The sequence below is a fragment of the Rhamphochromis longiceps genome, linkage group LG16, assembly GCF_057381845.1.
Source record: "Rhamphochromis longiceps isolate RC_006_pf linkage group LG16, R_longiceps_female_GT1.1, whole genome shotgun sequence".
Classification (NCBI taxonomy): domain Eukaryota; kingdom Metazoa; phylum Chordata; class Actinopteri; order Cichliformes; family Cichlidae; genus Rhamphochromis; species Rhamphochromis longiceps.
In genome coordinates this window covers 14,302,370-14,319,533 of record NC_140572.1, presented here as the reverse complement: position 1 = coordinate 14,319,533, position 17,164 = coordinate 14,302,370, and the positions used below count along the sequence as shown (strand labels likewise).

Genomic DNA, 17,164 nt, shown 5'->3' with positions numbered 1-17,164 from the left:
AGGATTTCTGGTTGAGGCGCCATCTTCCTGGGCCAAACTAAGCTCAAGTGAAAGCACCCACATCAGCCATGGTTTGTACTTGCTGTGCGGTCGGTTGTAATGTTAGATCGCACAACAGGTGTTGTGCCAAAAAGTGATTGTCTGCCAAAAACTGATTGTTCGTATTTAAACTGCTATAAGTAAGTTTTGTCCTATAATATGTGAAACATATGTCAAATGCATCCCTTATGGATGACATAAAGTCATCTTGAGCCACAAACAACATTCGTGTAACAAGGTAGAAGCCGCAATCAGTTTTTGGCAGAATTGGTGATTGAGTACCAGTGAGTGCTGGTACTCAATCACCTGCCTGACAGCCAACGGTTTGGGGCAAACCAATGTGACAGGTTAGGGGAGTTTCATCAAAGTACTTCTAGTCCAAATGATTAATGAATTATTTCTAGGAAATTGTATGTAAATATTTATTCTGTAGCTATGTCACAGATACTCACCTGGGTCAGACTGTAGTGCATGAAAGGAGCTCCTTTCACTGACATGTGCTTTAATAGGAGTCTTAGTCCAAATAGATGACACGGTGATACAGACGGGGGTCTCTCACTCTGAATGTCCAACAGGGACATTCAGAGTGAGAGACTTCATTTCTAAAAGCACTACTTGTACTATTGTATTACTTTTTGTTAAAGTTCCTGCACTATAAACTGTAGACTCATTAAAAGCCCTCTATCACTTCCCTAGACAGAAAACATTTCATTTCTTAATAATGCTTCTATTATGAAACATCTGCAGGAGCTAGAGCTGGGCGATAGAACGATAACGATATGTATCGCGATATAACTTTTACTCGATAGAGAAATTAAACTATCGCGATAGACTTCGCCGCTCTTGTCCTCTTAAAAAAAAAACAAAAAAAAAAACAGGTCAGCCAATCCAAATTAAGTAGCGCAGAGCCGAACCAATCACAGCCGCAGCGTCACGTCGCGTGACTTGTTACGTACAGCACAAGTGCCAAGCCGCACGTGTGTTTGTTTGGGAAGCAGCCAGCGGGTAATGGAGGAAATGAGTGTGCTGACTAGAAAAATCAACCGAGCGTGACCGAAGAGAAAACAGATGATGGTTCCAATGCCGGAGAGATTGTCGAACGGAAGAGCCATAGAAGTTCCGTAGTGTGAAGGTATTTCGGCTATTTCAAGTCTGACAAAAAACAGAGTAGCGTGCACTGTAAATTGTGCCGAAAGCAAGTCTGGAAATACAATAAACCGGTGCATGCGTCACACTGTGCGCCACGTTATTGTTTCGGTGAAATGAATTTCTACAATACTGTTACTGTTAATTCTACTCTCTGCAGTGTTTAAATGCTTACATATACACACAGTTACTGTCCCTCCACACATACGACTCGGTTCTGCTTCTATGCCCCAGCTTTGTTTACTTTTTCCCACCGAGGCTTCTAGACTTCTGATTGGCCAACATTTCTGCACGGTTAGGAATCTAGCGCCACCTGCTGCTTTGGCATGTTCATAGCAGCGTTTTCCTTCATTTCTGCCTTTATGTGTGGACGGATTATTTTTTAAAACGAAAACGGAAAATCTCCGTTTTCAAAAATACCCGTGTACGTGTGGACGTAGCCTCAGTCTCTGACTGGAAGCGCTAATTCGTCATTCGGCTTTTGTCAGACTAAAGTAACTGTTAAAACTGTTTGAAAAGCTAAGCTATACAACAAGGAGAGATTGAGAATTTCCTTTTAGTTCTCAGTTTATTTGATATTGACAAAAATTAGTCAGTTTTGTCTGTTCTTCTGTAAAACAAACTAAGATTTATTTTTAGAATTAATATTTTGTTTCTAAGTGGAATTGACAATTTAGTCTGTTTCGTTTGTTCTATTTTGAAACTTAAACGCTTTAGCGGCTGCCTTTTGTGTAGTTTGCAATATTTGCCTTTATTTATCTGAAAAAGTCTCATGTTCCTTAAGTACATCTACCCTGTTGAACTTATTATGGGAAATAAATATTTAAATAAAAACAAGCTGCTGATTATTTCACATTTCACTTGTGAGCAACGGCACATTTAAATCTTACAAATATAGTTATTTGGCTTATATCGTGATAGATATCGTTATCGCCTGAAATGAAAAAAACATATCGTGATATGAAAAAATCTCATATCGCCCAGCTCTAGCAGGAGCTTATTGTTTATTAGCCAAATAGGGTTTTGTTTTGTTTACCAATTATGCAAAGCAGGAAACAAACACCTTTGGGTGGATCTCTCCTCTTACTGGTTACAAAATCATTATGTAACACAATTAGGGAGACGAAGATGAGGCTGTCCATAACCCTGATGTAACATTTGATTATGTACTCAGTTGCAGCCGGTATTGCAAGTAATCTTGTAACGTTGCACAGCCTTCCACTAAAGCTACAACGCTACTGAGCATGGCTGTGTGGGCATATATGGTGTCCTCAGCACCTATACGTGGCAGAGGCCTCAGCGCATCACTGATTAGCTGCTGCCTGTGACAAAGTGGGTGAGCAGTTAGAAATCTTTAATACTCACCACTTGTCTCAAATATTAACTTTTTACACCAAAGCAGTTTATTCTCTACATGTGCTGTTTTGCCCGTGAATCTCTTCGGGTCAGCTTCTGTTGGTTAAATGTGCTTTAGGCTATAAATAAGACGTGACACACTACACATGAAAAGGTTCAGATATTTTTCACAGTGCATGTTTGAGCCGTTTTGCAAAAAAATAATAATTTTACACAATTCAGTGAGCTACATGCTGAACTTAGGAGATGTGAGCTGTGTGGGGTGTTTTTACGAGTTAATCTGGGGAGTTTTTGGTTTCAGTTTCACATGTCACAGTCATCATTGTGAATGAACTACACACGCTGTCCCCAGTTTTCAAATCTCTGGCTTTTGTTCACGAGGAGCCACCTTATAAAATGTCCTGTAACTGTACGAGTAGGTCAACTACCAATCAAGTGATGTCACAGTAATAATTGTGAGTCTGCTTTCAGATGTTCCCAGTGATCCGTGTTAGCTTTGAAAGGGCAGAGGGAAATTTCAGATTCTACTTTGGCCTTTGCCTGCAGTGACATTTCCAAAGCTCATGACAGACTGTTCAGACGCTTCACTTGCAGCAGGTCTATTCTCAATGCTCACATGACGACCCTATTTCTGTCTGGTCCCAGCCCAGAGGGAGGAAACACACCAGAGAACCCAGGTTTGTTTTTTAGAAAAAATACTTTATAAATCATGCAGTCGGTCCATGTTTTTCAACACAAACAAAACGTCCTTTCCACATTGCATGAAACAAGCTGACACAAATCCATAATCATACTCTTTAACAGCAGTGTGTAGCTCTAATGTGATCTTAAAACTAGTATTCACACACTTACACTTCACATGAAGCCACCTTAGTTAGCATTCATAAGCAGTAAAGCGGTTATAGTAAGCAGAGAAAAGGCAATTGCAGAGCAGTGTATAAACATGACGATACTGATACAGCAACACTGATGGAGGAGTTCCCCCAGTGCTGTAAAGCGACATTGTATTAGGAATACTGCTTCTAAATGCTAACATTGGCTCCCAGAGTGAAGTGCTTGCATTTACACCTAAACTAAGTAATAAATATGATAAAATGAGTCTATTGTTCCTTTACAAATGAAGATAAATATGTTGCCAGCAGGTCTGGAGGCACTCTGTGGGTGCTGTGTGTCGGACAGGTGGAAGGTTTCAGGTCAGCGGACTCATCACGGAAACATCCTGATCTGAGCCCCATTTTATCAAACCGCTACAGGTAACATGCTGGTTGTGTGATGGTAAAAGCCATTTCTGACTGAACAATGAGCTGTTTGCTAATAATAATGATCACAGTGCACTCTCTGAATCAATGTGTTGCATTTAAACATTCAATTTCTCTTCCTTAGGTTAGCATTTATCAGGGTTAGTATCATTTTCTCACGGTTTTGTTTCATGATCAACAGAAAGTCTTGCCGCACAGTTGTATTCCCTTGCAGCCAATTCCCTTTTTATTGATTTGTATTTGCCTACAAAACATATCACCGCTAATTCAGCACAAACTAAGTTACCTTTAAATAATCCTTACATGCACACAAACACGTGATCCTGCAGAACCAGACACCACTGAATAAACTATTAAGAAGTCAAGGCTTCGCTTTTCCAATTGGCTGGTGGGACGCGGTTGACATTCATAATTAACTGAAAGGTGCCAGTGTGAAGCAAAGCAACAGTAGGGGTGACTGAGCCAGCATGTGCAGGGCTACGCCCCTTTACATTCTCCATAGAGCTCGCTTAGCTCTTAGTTTATTTTTACTGGGCTGTGAGGGGTCAACACTGAAGGAGAACCACTCTGACATCAGTCAGAGGTCAAACATGAAGCACATTTATGACCATATATGGAGGCTGCTAATAACATGGTGGGAGATGATGAATGAAGCCAAAGCTGAATTGCCTAACAGTGCATTTTCTGTAGTGGCCACTTAAAGCTGGCCCCAGAAGTGAGCCAATCCTCGTGGACTTCCATGTTAAAAATGCTAAAAACAAACTTTACAGCAGGACAAAAATATGTTTACAGCCTGGTACAAAAAAAGAGACACACTTTAAATGAGTGTATGACTTGTTCACTTAGAGAGTGGCTACTTTGAAAGAAGTTGTGGTCAGTCAGGGTCCACTACATCTCATTGAAAGGGACTTCCTCTTACCAAAACATCAGAGTAGTTTTGATTAGTCACAGAGTGTTACTGAGCACTAATGTAGCTTGCTCACTAAACCAGCTCTTCCTCAAACATGGTAACATCTTGCTCCAAAAACAAATAAACAGAACTGTGACTGAAGATGGAGCCACTTCAGCACGTAATGTAAAGCTTTTCTTTAAATCTAAAAAAAATCCCCAGTTTCAAACTAGCTAATCTGCATACAGCAGGAGTTAAATCAAAAACAACACTACAACCAAAAATAATTCTCATTAGTTTGATAAAATGAGCTCCTGCCTAGCAGCTGCTTTGGGCCCTGACATCAGCAGTGGGTTTTACATGCTTGCTCGGCTGCATTCAGCATGACTACAACACACCGCTGCTATTGCACACTTAAGCCCAAATATCTCCACCCACTGCTGTTGAAATTAAAAAAACCATTTAAGTAATGATAGAAGTCCAGTGTCCATCCACACTGAAAATAAAGCAGCTAAATAACAGGAGCTTAGTCTGTCAGCAGTTAGACATCCAGCGAGTGTCTAATCTGCTGGCCATGATACAACATGTTGGTTTGTTTTCAGAATTTCTGTTAAAACAGGGGATTCATAACAGTCTCTGTGCCCCAACATGGGCACATGGCAGGACTCTGCTCTACCTTTGGTACAAAGATATGGGATTTCAGTGGTGTTGGTTCTGACTTCCATTACTCATTATGGAGTTTGCCACAAAAAAAGAAAAAGAAAAAAGATTTAATATAAATGCCAAAATACCAGGATGTTCTACAGTATCCAGAGGGGGTACGGAGTATGTGTGTGCGCTTTTCTGGCCATTCTGACCTACAATCCCATGCCAGATACAGCGAGAGGGTCAGAGTTCAAGGTGCAATGTTATGGCACAGTATGTCCCAGCTGTGTGCACACTACGTGCAACACTATGTACTTCAGTAAAGTGCATTTTGGAAGGCAGGAAAGCTTTCCGGCATTTGGGCATTATTAGTAACTTTGTGCTTCCCTGAAACTGCGTCACTTTGTTTTGGCGTCACTACATCCTGTATTGTCTCTCACTGGGACCTTTTTTCTTCTTTCTTTATGTCTTTCATTTTTTAAATTTTATACTTTACATGTCACGTTGCTGTACATTCAGTGAATTTCTTCTGCTTTTATTGTGATGTTGGTCTAATGCTCTTTGCCTCTGTGTTTGGAATATAAATTAAGCTGCCTTTCCATTTCCATTGCACTAAAAGAACCATACAGGGTGAGAAATGTTCAAGTGGTGCTCATCAGCAGACTAGGCTAGCCACAATAAATGTTTGCTTTCACAATCCTCAATTTCTGTCAGTAAATACTGAGAAAAGCCCTGCGTGTTTTGACACAGTGCACTGCAATGTCTTCAAATGTGCGACCAACAGTCCAAGACCAAAAAAATCTTCAGTTTCACAATCATTTTGACACAACACAACACACACTCAAGCAGCTGGAGCCTGTGTTTTTTTTTCTTTCTAAAGCTGCTTTTCCATTCAGTGTCCAGAGTTCCAGGAACTAAACTGTTCCTTCATACAGATTAGCAGCAAATTAGTCCATTTATAAATAGGTGACAGCTGGTTTAGCATTAGACTGTACACAAAAAAAAGTCCAGTAGTTGGTGGTAATTCAGTACTCCAGAGTACGCCACCAATCACACGCCACACTCCCCTCTGACATTCCTGTACTTTTGAGAAGTGCAAGCAGAAACGTTTTCCTCTGGAACTTAACCTACACTCTGGTCCATCTGATGGAAACACAGCTTACTTAAAAAAAAAGGTTTAAATTATTCAGCAGCTTCCAGAATAATTTCAGTCATTGTCTGGCTCCAGCTGAACTCTTTGCTTTCCTGTGTCATGTGTGAAACTGAATATCTTCATGTCTTAGGCTGTTAGGTGCAGGTAAATGTAACGTTAGAGAATCTGTGTGCAAAAGTAAATATCTAAAATATCTGAATAAACTCTGCATGTTGCAGCTCATCATTGCTTTGTCTCCGTTTTCAGTTGTGTGCCTGCAGCCCTATAGCTAATGTGTACAGAAGTGATGACGCACTGGCCTGACGCACCGTGGGGCCTCCATTTGACCTGCGGGCTCAGTTTCACCACCAGATCAAGGTCTGATACAGGAACCTGCATTAGCACCAAGGTGAAAATCAGCTGGAGGATCCACACCAGCTTTAAAATCTGACACAGGAAATGGTTTCATTGTTGTGAGAAAGGCACTTTCAGTTGGAACACAGTCTCTTTTCGGGCTCTCTGACGTTGTTGTTTGTGGGTTCGTGTTTGTGCAGCAGAGGGAGGTTGTCGCTACGTGTGGTGGACCTCGTGGAACATGAGCTCGCGCGGGATGGGCGTCTCGGCTCCGTAAACACTGGAGGCACGCCGCTCGAACGCAGAAACCATCTGCTTCACCACCTCATCGAAGAACACGTGAGCGAGCTGGGAGTGGATGAGGGAGCGAAATTCAAAGGAGATCTGAGGAGGAGGAGACGGTAAAGTTAGCAGCTGAGTCTCTAACTTTGTGACTGTATGAAACACATGATCACAGAGCACATTCTCACATAGTGGACATTTTCCAGTATGTTGCCCTGCAACAAGCTGTTTGTACTTACAGCAAAATCCACAGTGCAGGTCCGGGGGTACCCAGGGAGGCCAGGGCTGAAACGCCACATCGTCTCCAAGTGGTTGAACAGTTTACCCTCTGAGCACGATGCCTGAAAAGCAACATGTACAGGTTTTCTGCGGTCAGTCAGCAACAGGAGAGACATTGCATTTGTGAATTGCTTAGAGCAACAACTGTAACTTTACAGCCTCAGAAAACACTGCAAACACCCTCTGAGCAGCCAAACAAAGGAAAAAGAATTTCCAGCTGAACTTTGCACCTAATCCCAGCTTCAAAGACGGCCTGTTTTGACTAGGGTGATATTTACAGTTTACACTCTCATACCCAAAATGTGTGGAGTGCTTCTCACTCCAGCCTGAATGATTTTCAGTCAGTGTGATAGTTCACCAATCAGGGCAGTCTGTTCTATTTACATTTTACAGACATTGAATTTAAGGCTGATAACCCTGCCTTGATCTGCCTGAAAAGAGCAGATAGTGTTGCAAACGTCTCTCGCACCTTTCACACCTCAGAGAGGTGCCGTCTGAGTGTTATCTTCTAATGATATTCACACTCACCTCAGCCTTTGTTTGTTCAGCTTTGCTGAGGTGAGACAGGGGCAGGTATTGTCTCCTCTTTTTTCAATTGTTATTCAGCTATTTGTGCCAGCCTTCACGTCTCTGTGACAGCCAGCTTTTTACACCCCCTTCTTGTGTGGCCAACTTTCCATCACATGTTGTGTAATGACAACAGGGATAAATAACGAACGAGAGAAAAATATACAACGTTGCAGGAAGACGTTAATCAGGACTTAACACAGACAGCCCTTTTCCACTAGTACCCACTTGTCTCGAAACGACAGGGTTTTTAGGATTCTCCATTAGGTGATAGTACCTGGTACAGGGCAGTTTAAGTATCAACTTGGTTGGGCTTTCAAGCAATCTGAGGCGATCCAAAAAGGTGACAATGACAGACTGTGTGCCACGCATTGGCCAGTCAATGGCGTCATTCACTGAATCATTAGAGCACTTCTTTCACAAAAATCAATACCACCATTAATGAGGAAAAACAGCTGCAAAAAAACAAAGCAACACAGTGGTCCCCGAGTCTGACAAAAAGCAATAGATCAAATCAAATTAAATCAAATCACTTTTATTGTCACATCACATGTGCAGGTACATTGGTGCAGCACATGTGAGTGAAATTCTTGTGTGCGAGCTTCACAAGCAACAGAGTTGTGCAAAATACAAGAATGGCTACATCTGAAACTAATAGACTCAATACTTGAAATGTGCAATTCACTTGTATTTTTATTTTTATTCCTATTTATTCTATTTATCCCCTTCGTATATTTTATTTATATTGTCTCTGTATTTATATATATATGTGTGTGTGTATAACTCTGTAACTTCTGTCGGTGCTGTGCTTTTTTGGAAATCGAATTTCCCAGAGGAACCCACCCGAGGGATTAATAAAGTTCTATCTTATCTCTCTTATCTTATCTTAATAAATATATGTACAATATATAATAGTATATGCATTTCTGGATGTGTATACTAAATACTTTTCTACGTGTGTGTGTGTGTGTGTGTGTGTGTGTGTGTGTGTGTGTGTGTGTGTGTGTGTGTGTGTGTGTGTGTGATCAACCATCATCCTGTGATGTCAGACTTTCTGCCATGTTTCTATAATGCTCCCATACACATTAGGTGGTACTCCACTGCAATGGAAAACGACGGTAACCTAGTAGAGTCCAGCTGAATAGGCACCAAGAGTGTCTCCCCAGCACAGACCGCGGGCCTGTGTTGACTAGCTGCAGACCTTTTTCTTTTTCTTAACACTTTAAAGCCTGAACCATGAAATAACTGCCAGAAAACTCAAAATATTGTAAAATGGAGTGTTTATTGAATAGGCTGACGACTTCATACAGCTACTATGAAGGTTACTAAATGGGAGCTCATGCTTTGTCGTGCCAATCTTCATTCAAAAACCGTATCCTGACTTTGACTTGAAACCAGCTTAATCTGTGACGTCCATCTAAATGAATTTTTCATTCTTACCGTTTTAGTCTGTTTCTTTTAGATTGAGTGTTTTCCTTTACCTACTCTGTGTTTTCCTAATAATGTCACAGTACTAACATCAACAGTGGATGTTTTTTAACCATGAGCTTGAAGCAGTATCTTACCTTGACCAGGTGAGGGCGTACTGTAGTGACGAGGGAGGTGTAGTTCTCCACTACAGGGGGGAAGCCCACAGTTAATTTAGCCTTGCAGAAGCCGGATCTCTTGAAGACCACCTCGGACTTCTTGCACCAGGGAACAAAGAGGCGGTAGTTTTCCACCTCAGCCACCACTTCATAGATCTCCTGCATGGAATACCTGCAGGGACACGGAAACAGAGAGAGCGAATATGTTAACGTAAGGCTGCACATCACCAAGGAGATGAAGGTCAGCAACTGTGTGACAAGACACCAACCATAATACAACAGCGTTGACCCAGAAAAGGCTCAAATAGGTCAGTAGGGGGATGTTGGAATAAGGGAAAAAGAAGAGCAGTAAAGCACACAAAACAAAAGTCGGAGGTGTTGAATGACAGACACGTACAGACACTGTGTTACATAACTCCAGACGTCCAGCTGAGGGAAAATAGCTGCCAGTGCCCATGTCTATTTATACAAGCAGATTTAGTGATTATGACCTCTCTGATGAGCACAGGAGGACATTTAGTGCGTCACACACACACGTAGGGTACAGATACAGAGACCAGACTCCCAACACTCACTGGTACACAGGGCATTTCAGAGCAGCTGAGCGCACCGCATGTTGCTAATACTGGAGATCACTGACATTGGTGCATTATATCATATTTTGGACCTTCAATTTCAGCCCTTGTAGCCGTGTGGTTTGGTTACATTTCATCTCTTCTGCAATGGACATAAAAGCTCAGCAGCAGGACAACCCAGACGTAAAGTCTGATTAGATATCACAGAAAGACACCGAGAAGTAATTATGGATATTGATTAAGATTTTCTCTTTGTTGGTGGCATTATTGATTGTGCTCATAGGTCCAGTTCTTTATCAGTGCCATTACTGATTTCTGATCATTTTGCTGTGTGTGTGTGTGTAAACATGTTTTTCAGCTGTTTTTTTTATCTGTGAGTCAGAGGACAGGATAGAAATAGAAGTCAAAGGGCTTGCGTGTGACTCAGGCATTCTACAAATCATGACGTCATTGTTTAACAATGTGCTACCGCCAAAAACCGATGCCAGTTATGAGAGGAATTAGAAAGCTTGGAGCCATTCTGATGGATGAATGTTTTTCCATCCTTTTTCAAAAGCTGCCTGTGAAACTATTTTTAAGTTTTCAGGAGGGTCAGAGTATTTCAGTCAAACAAACACAAACAGGAGCTAAAGATATATTTTAAGGACTTTAAGTGGTTAAATACAAGCTGGGGAAAAAAACACTCGCAGGAGAGAGCTGAAAAAACTGTTTCTATACAAAATACAAGTTTTTGCCCGCAGACACTGTCTCCTCCTGAGATAAAAATCCTGTCCAAACGCGTCTTGAGGCAAAAAATAAATTAATTTAAAAATAAAAATGACAAAAACACTGTAAGTGGATCCAGACTAACCCAATGATGCGTCTCTCTGAGTACTCCTTCTTCTTGGAGAAGGAATCTGCGAGGTTGAAGAAGCTGCGTGAAGGCAGTGTAATGGGGCGCCCTGGCACGGCTGCACTCAGCAGTGGGTGCGCACGCATCATCAGGATCCCGCATGATGAAAGGTATCTGATGACCAAACAAAAAACAACAAGTCACCAACAACGCAATAAGCTCTCAGAAAGCAGAGGAGACCAGGGCGCATCGATCTGTTGTTCTCAGTTTGGAAAGTTTGTGTGATTTGACCCCAGTCTAACAGCAGAGATCAGAGAATGGCCAGCACAAGCAAGTTTTGACACAACATTGACATTTCATTATTCTTTAAATTCCTTTTAACACAACAAACAGGGTGTGACTGTGTTTGGTCTGTGCTTCCTGCAGTGGGAAATACTGGACTGTTAAGTACCCACAGCTCATGCCTCTCACTGTGGGTTCTTCTTCATCTTTACTCTTGCTCAGGCTAAAGCACACAGTGAAGCACATGTCATGCTCCTGCACCAGACTGTGGCCTCCCTCGTAAAACGATATAAAGAATGTTAGGCACCCAGAAACATTAAGAAAAACCTTTCTTTAATTCCCCTCCTGGCCTCAAAAGCCAGACTGAGAGACAACTGTTTCCTCCTCTCCATTTTGTACTGTGAAAATGTTCCAGTAGCTGCTGTTATGACATCAAGAATGTTTTTAACTCCTTTCTGGATCAACATTCTGCCAGCTACTCAAAAAACTGCAGTTTCTCATCCAAAAAGGTCTAGTTTTTACCCAAACAATCTGAGGCCACAGAAAGCTGCTTAATGACAGCGAGTAGCCTCTGAGTTTTATAAAACACCCCAAATTCTCTTTTTCTGTCAACACCCAGGAAACAGCCATTCTGTTTAAATAACTCAACTGTCAGGGGATAAAGTCTGCAGGAACTCGGTGCTTCCATTCTCATGATGGCCAGTTGACTGACCCGTGCAGTGTCCGAGGTTCTAGTTGAAAGAGAGCTCATTTAAACAGGGAGGGTAGTATATAACTATCACACTGTCTGCAATACAAAAGCTTCCAGGTGGAACTCGCATCCTGGAGTTTCTGTTCCTGGAGGCTTCAGCATAAATAGATCTCTGACAGGAACTGTCTGGGTCACAGGAAGGAGTCAGTTGAAAAGCCGTTTTAATGTTTGTGCCTCCACTCTTGAATGTGTTTTGTCCTCAGGGTGCACAGCTGTAATATTTTTCATAATCAAGCTAAGCGGGACAGGAAGTCCTGATCTATACCAGCATATAACCAGCTGATTATCCTGCAGTACCTGTAAACATAGCCCAGCCCCAGCCTGGGGAGAGGAAACTCGCCACGCCTGCCAAGCATTTGTCACTCAAATAAAACAAGTCACACAAATACAGATGGCAGTAACGTAACAAGGTCAAGGACACTGATTTTACTTTAAGCTTTGGAGGGGAGGGTCTGTGCAGACACCTTTGTGACCAACTATCCATGTAACCCAGGTGGGAGACGGCAAGCAGACTTCAAAGAGATAGAACAGGAATGACTACTCAGCCATTCGATCTCCAGGTCTCTGTGTCTGCATCTTACAATAATCAAGATCTTAGATTAGAATATTTTCTCACTCGTTCAAGATTTCCTCACTGTGAAAGTTAATCTACAACTATTTGAATGAGTGATCTTTAAAGTCTCTTTTGAGACCTAAAAGATTTCTTTGTTTGATTTTTCTGTGGTGGTTTTTTTTTGGTTTGTTTTAGCAGTAAATTAAACATGATTAGCAGTTCTAGGCAGCTGATCACACAAAAAAAAAATCATTAACTAGTAAAATCAGTTAAGTCTTTACATACACTTCCCTCCTTTTCTCATTTCTCAACATTTTTTTTCCAGGCTATTTTCTTAGACTGTTAAGACTGTCTTACACCTCACTGACAGAAAGGCTCGACTTGTTCCAACTTGTCATAAATATCTGTGAAACAATTCATGATGTTAACTGAGGAAAAATAAAAAAGGGTTGCTATATGGTGATAAGAAAAAAATGTGATAATTAGTTCATACTTAAAGTGGACCTACATTTTCAGCTTCAATTTTTTGTTCTTAAACAACTGAATAGATCACAATTATCCCTGTACATCTTTCACAGGTACAGTTACACATGTAGTTCATCCTCTGTCTCACACAAGCCTTTTAGTTGAGTTGGTTTAGTTTAGCTCTTTTCTTATGATTGGTTGCACCCTCATAAATATTTTAACAGTAAATGTTTTAGAGTGGTCTCTTTTTGTTAAGAGTGAGCACCTGTAAATTAATGACCATATTTAAGATAGATACATAAGATGGAAAATAAAGAAAAAAAAATGCTATGTACCCTTTAAAATAATCGCCCTACATTGTTCGGTGATTCATTACTTGAACGCTATAAAGCTCTTAACATCACATCAGCATTTGTTTCCAGCTTCTACAATGTGATGATTAGGTTATATTTATAATGTTATATTGATATAAGTAAAATATATGTGGACTGTGGACAACCACAATCCACATATATTTTCTACTTTAATCAACTCTACAATTAATCAAGTATGTAATCCTTCCTCAAGGCAACATGTAGCAGTAGCTCCAGAGAAGGTTGGATCAGGTGAAAAGCCCTGCCCCAGCTCTCCCATGACACCATGAATGGGACAACTTAAACTGGCTCATAACCTTCACCACAGCAACTTAACTAGAGATCCTGTTACTCAGGCATAAGCAGCCTGTAGGCGCATTTTCATTGGCCACTCCTTAGGAGTGTGTCTAAGAGGGGTTTTTTTGTCCATTGTGGCTGACTGTAGCTCTGTGTTCCAGAGTACCCCTGCCACAGCATGACGGGAAGCAATTCAATAACACATCGATAATTACAATAAATTTAATGCTTTTTCAAACATTTTGGTGTGACAATATAACAAGTTAAATATGTGACAGCAACAGGCTGTGAAATAAGAAGCATAAAGGCCTGTTTGTGGCACAGGTGTGCAACAAGACTGACTCACAACTGTCAGAAAAAATATGCCAGCAATTATAAGCATTCAATGAGCTTAGAGGAATACAATTCCCACAGGTATGGAGTTTTGTAACCTGTTCCCAAATGAATCAGGTTTTCCATTCCCATAGTAACTCATCCCCCACTGCATCAAATTCCAATGTACCCACTGCCCTTAAACAGGAGCCTATTCACTCCTGTTTTACTACCTGAAATATGATACACCTGACCTCTAAACGTATCCTGGGTACAGGCTGAGAATGGCCCAGAGCAAAAGGTGAATGAGACACCTCAAACTCCACAAAGGTGCAAAGCAGAATTAAACCCAAACAACAGACGAGCTGGACAATGAGTTCATGGAAGTATACAAATACACTGAGAAACTAATTAAAGTAGCACACTTTGGATTTGTTTAACACTTCTTTAGGAAAATGTAGATAAAAGCATTATCTTGTTTAATTTTAAGGGAGTAGATAATGTGCTCTTGTTTAGGCTAAGGTAACAAGTAATGTTACCTTGTGATGAGTAAATATATAGACCACATACAGTAGCAGATGCTCATACTAAAAATGACCGAATTTTCAAATAATGAGGTCGGTGTATGTATAAGTACACCGTGTGACCGAAAACCTAAGACTTCAGACTGCTCTAAACTTAGAATTTCATATAGCCTTACTATGGTCATCTCAGGCACACAGCTCTGGCTGTGAGCAGAGACACCCCACCCACCCGCTGTTCAATCAGAGGAAAGATGACTTAAAGGAGGGGGGTGGGAGATAAAATAGCTGAGAGAATGGACTGGGGACTGGATTAAGACCAATATAAGAGATAACTAGCTGAAATAGAAAAAGGAACCTAGACTAATCATCTGAAACACTGTCTGCTTAGTGACAATACGGAGTATTAAACATATCTGCATGGTTTATAATATACTCTTTCGCAGTCAGCTTTTGATGTTAAAGAGAGGCTGTTGTATAAACAGATAATGACTGACAAACAGTAAACTTAATATAATATATGCATCACATGTGAGACAATAATTGGTGAAAAGCTGCTACAGGTTCTGGTGATGGTTTCATTTACCAAATGGGACTTAACGGTTTTAGGAATATTTTCAGACTGTACCTGCATGTCGTTTTTACTACACTGTTTTGCAAATCACAGATAATCGATGCTAATCGTTACGATGCTTCTAAATTTTTTATCGTGGGGATTTAAATATGTAAAGTCTTCAACTTGGCTGTGCTAACAGCAGTGGTGGGACGTAAAAGAAAAAAAAAACCCACTACGCAGACATAGTAATAATTAATGAGCCTGGTTTATAATCAATACATAAATTATCGCGCATTTTTGTAGTTTACGCTAAGACTGCTGCTCCCCACAGGAGAATGCATATAGTCCAGTAAAAGAAACTGAAATCAGCTTTACTTTTCTATGCGTGAAAGTGAAAGAGCGACAATTTAATGTTTCAGTGAATATAAATTATTATGTAATGTGCTATGCGGCTTATCACTGCAACATCGTGGCTGTACTACATTTGCTATAAGATAGACCAATACTGCTTTTACTCGACCCTCATTTCACTACTTTCTATCATCTACAGAGATGTAGTTAACTAATTCAACGAGATTCTTGAGTCAAATAGGGCCGTGAATCGTACACCGCGGCAGTGTTTAGCTACCCCGTACCAGAAGTTTAACTTTGGTATAAATGCTCGTTTTAGAGCTATGTCTTCATATTTTACACCGTCTCGTTTCAGACAACAACTTGAAAAAGTCAAACACTTTACCTAACGTTGCTTCTGTTCTGGATATCCCGGTTGGCTGTGGACGGTAACTGTTTTATGCACTCAGCTACTTTCCTCAAGTTCCGACCGCATCTCGCCATCTTCTCTTCTTCTTTAACGGCTTTGTTCACTCCCTCGCTATCAACCAGTTGACAAGGAGCTCAACGCGCAGTTTGGCCCGACCCTCAACTGGCCTAACCCGCTTGCCATTGGACGACCTGAGGCCACCGAATGTTTTTATTGGGCGGTCCCGCCGTTTGTCACGCCAACGTATTCAGGTCCGTGTGCACGAGCTCGCACGCGCATAGAGTCACGAGTTGTTGGCTCGGGTTGCACTACTGAGAAAACCGGGTGAAACCTGTTTGTCTTTGTATATCAAAACTATCAATAGGTCAACGTATTGACCTGTCGGCTACACTACACCTTCTTTGTTGTCATTTATTCCTGCTCTGTTGGGAAAATTTGTTAGAATACAGTTTCTACTATTTTTGAATAACAAAGTGAAAGAAATATTTAAATTTATTTGCAGTAAGGAAGACATTGAAAGTGAAAGTGAACAGGTTTCTGTCTGTGTGCTTTTTTTTTAAATCTTTTTAAAAATGAAAGGGGAGCTGTTTACTTATACATCAATTCAGGGGTAAATTATGAAAGTTTCTTTGCTTATCGTGATACATTATATTTGTTTTACTAACATGTAAGGTGCATTTATTATATATATGAATAAATATTGAAGGAAATGATATATCCTTATCAGCACTGGTGTTCTTATCCAAAATATATGTTATAACATACACTTTAGTAAAGTTCATGAAAGTTTAAAAAAAAAAAAAAAAGTTCAGTGTGGTTTCAGGTTAAACACAGAAACTGTCAATTGTATAAACATTTCTCCCCAGTCAGGGTTGTTTGTGGACACTTTGGCGGCATCATTATTATCCAAACTTTGCCTTCTGTGTCAAGTACCTCACAGCTGGTGGTACAAGTTTTTCCTGCAAGGACATGCATCTTCTGGCATCTTTCTGCTGAGCCACCAGGTAAAACTCAACTGTTTTCAATCTAATCAGTCACTTTCCCCACAGCTATATTCCTCATCCTTCTGTCATGTAGCTTCCTTTTCTAATAACCGAAATGCACGGCTGGTTCCTTAAATTTAATTTTCTGTGAAAAGGAAAAAGCTTCACAATTAGCTCCACAAGTATTGTCTGTAGTAGATGGATATAGCTTTTCTACTCTGCTGGAGCACTCAAACTCAAAGCACTTTATACAGCATGTGCCATTCATACAAGCACTTTTTTCTGTTTTCCAACATTCACACAGATTCATACTCCTATGCATCTGAGAGAAACTCTGTGTTCAGTATTTTGCCCAAGGATATTTCATGTAGCCAGGGATCTAGCCACCAG

The 17,164-nt window shown here is 40.7% G+C and overlaps 1 protein-coding gene across 1 annotated transcript; it reads right to left on the bottom strand.

Annotated features, from left to right (window-relative positions):
- Positions 1-3,219: 3,219 nt before the first annotated feature.
- Positions 3,220-15,925, bottom strand: coq10b (coenzyme Q10B). The gene is made up of 5 exons (XM_085383519.1): positions 15,768-15,925; positions 10,960-11,115; positions 9,514-9,706; positions 7,342-7,443; positions 3,220-7,204 (listed from the first exon to the last, which is right to left on the bottom strand). The coding sequence occupies exons 1-5, from the start codon at positions 15,863-15,865 to the stop codon at positions 7,037-7,039; spliced, it is 717 nt and encodes a 238-aa protein (XP_085239645.1). The 5' UTR covers positions 15,866-15,925; the 3' UTR covers positions 3,220-7,036.
- Between the last annotated feature and the right edge of the window lie 1,239 nt (positions 15,926-17,164).

Excerpts from the sequence above, each read along its gene's own strand:
- coq10b (XM_085383519.1), bottom strand. The coding sequence starts at position 15,865 with ATGGCGAGATGCGGTCGGAACTTGAGGAAAGTAGCTGAGTGCATAAAA. Across the intron at positions 11,116-15,767 it reads CAGAACAGAAGCAACGTTAG|ATACCTTTCATCATGCGGGA; the intron begins GTAAAGTGTTTG and ends TTTGGTCATCAG. Across the intron at positions 7,444-9,513 it reads TACGCCCTCACCTGGTCAAG|GCATCGTGCTCAGAGGGTAA; the intron begins GTAAGATACTGC and ends GTTGCTTTTCAG.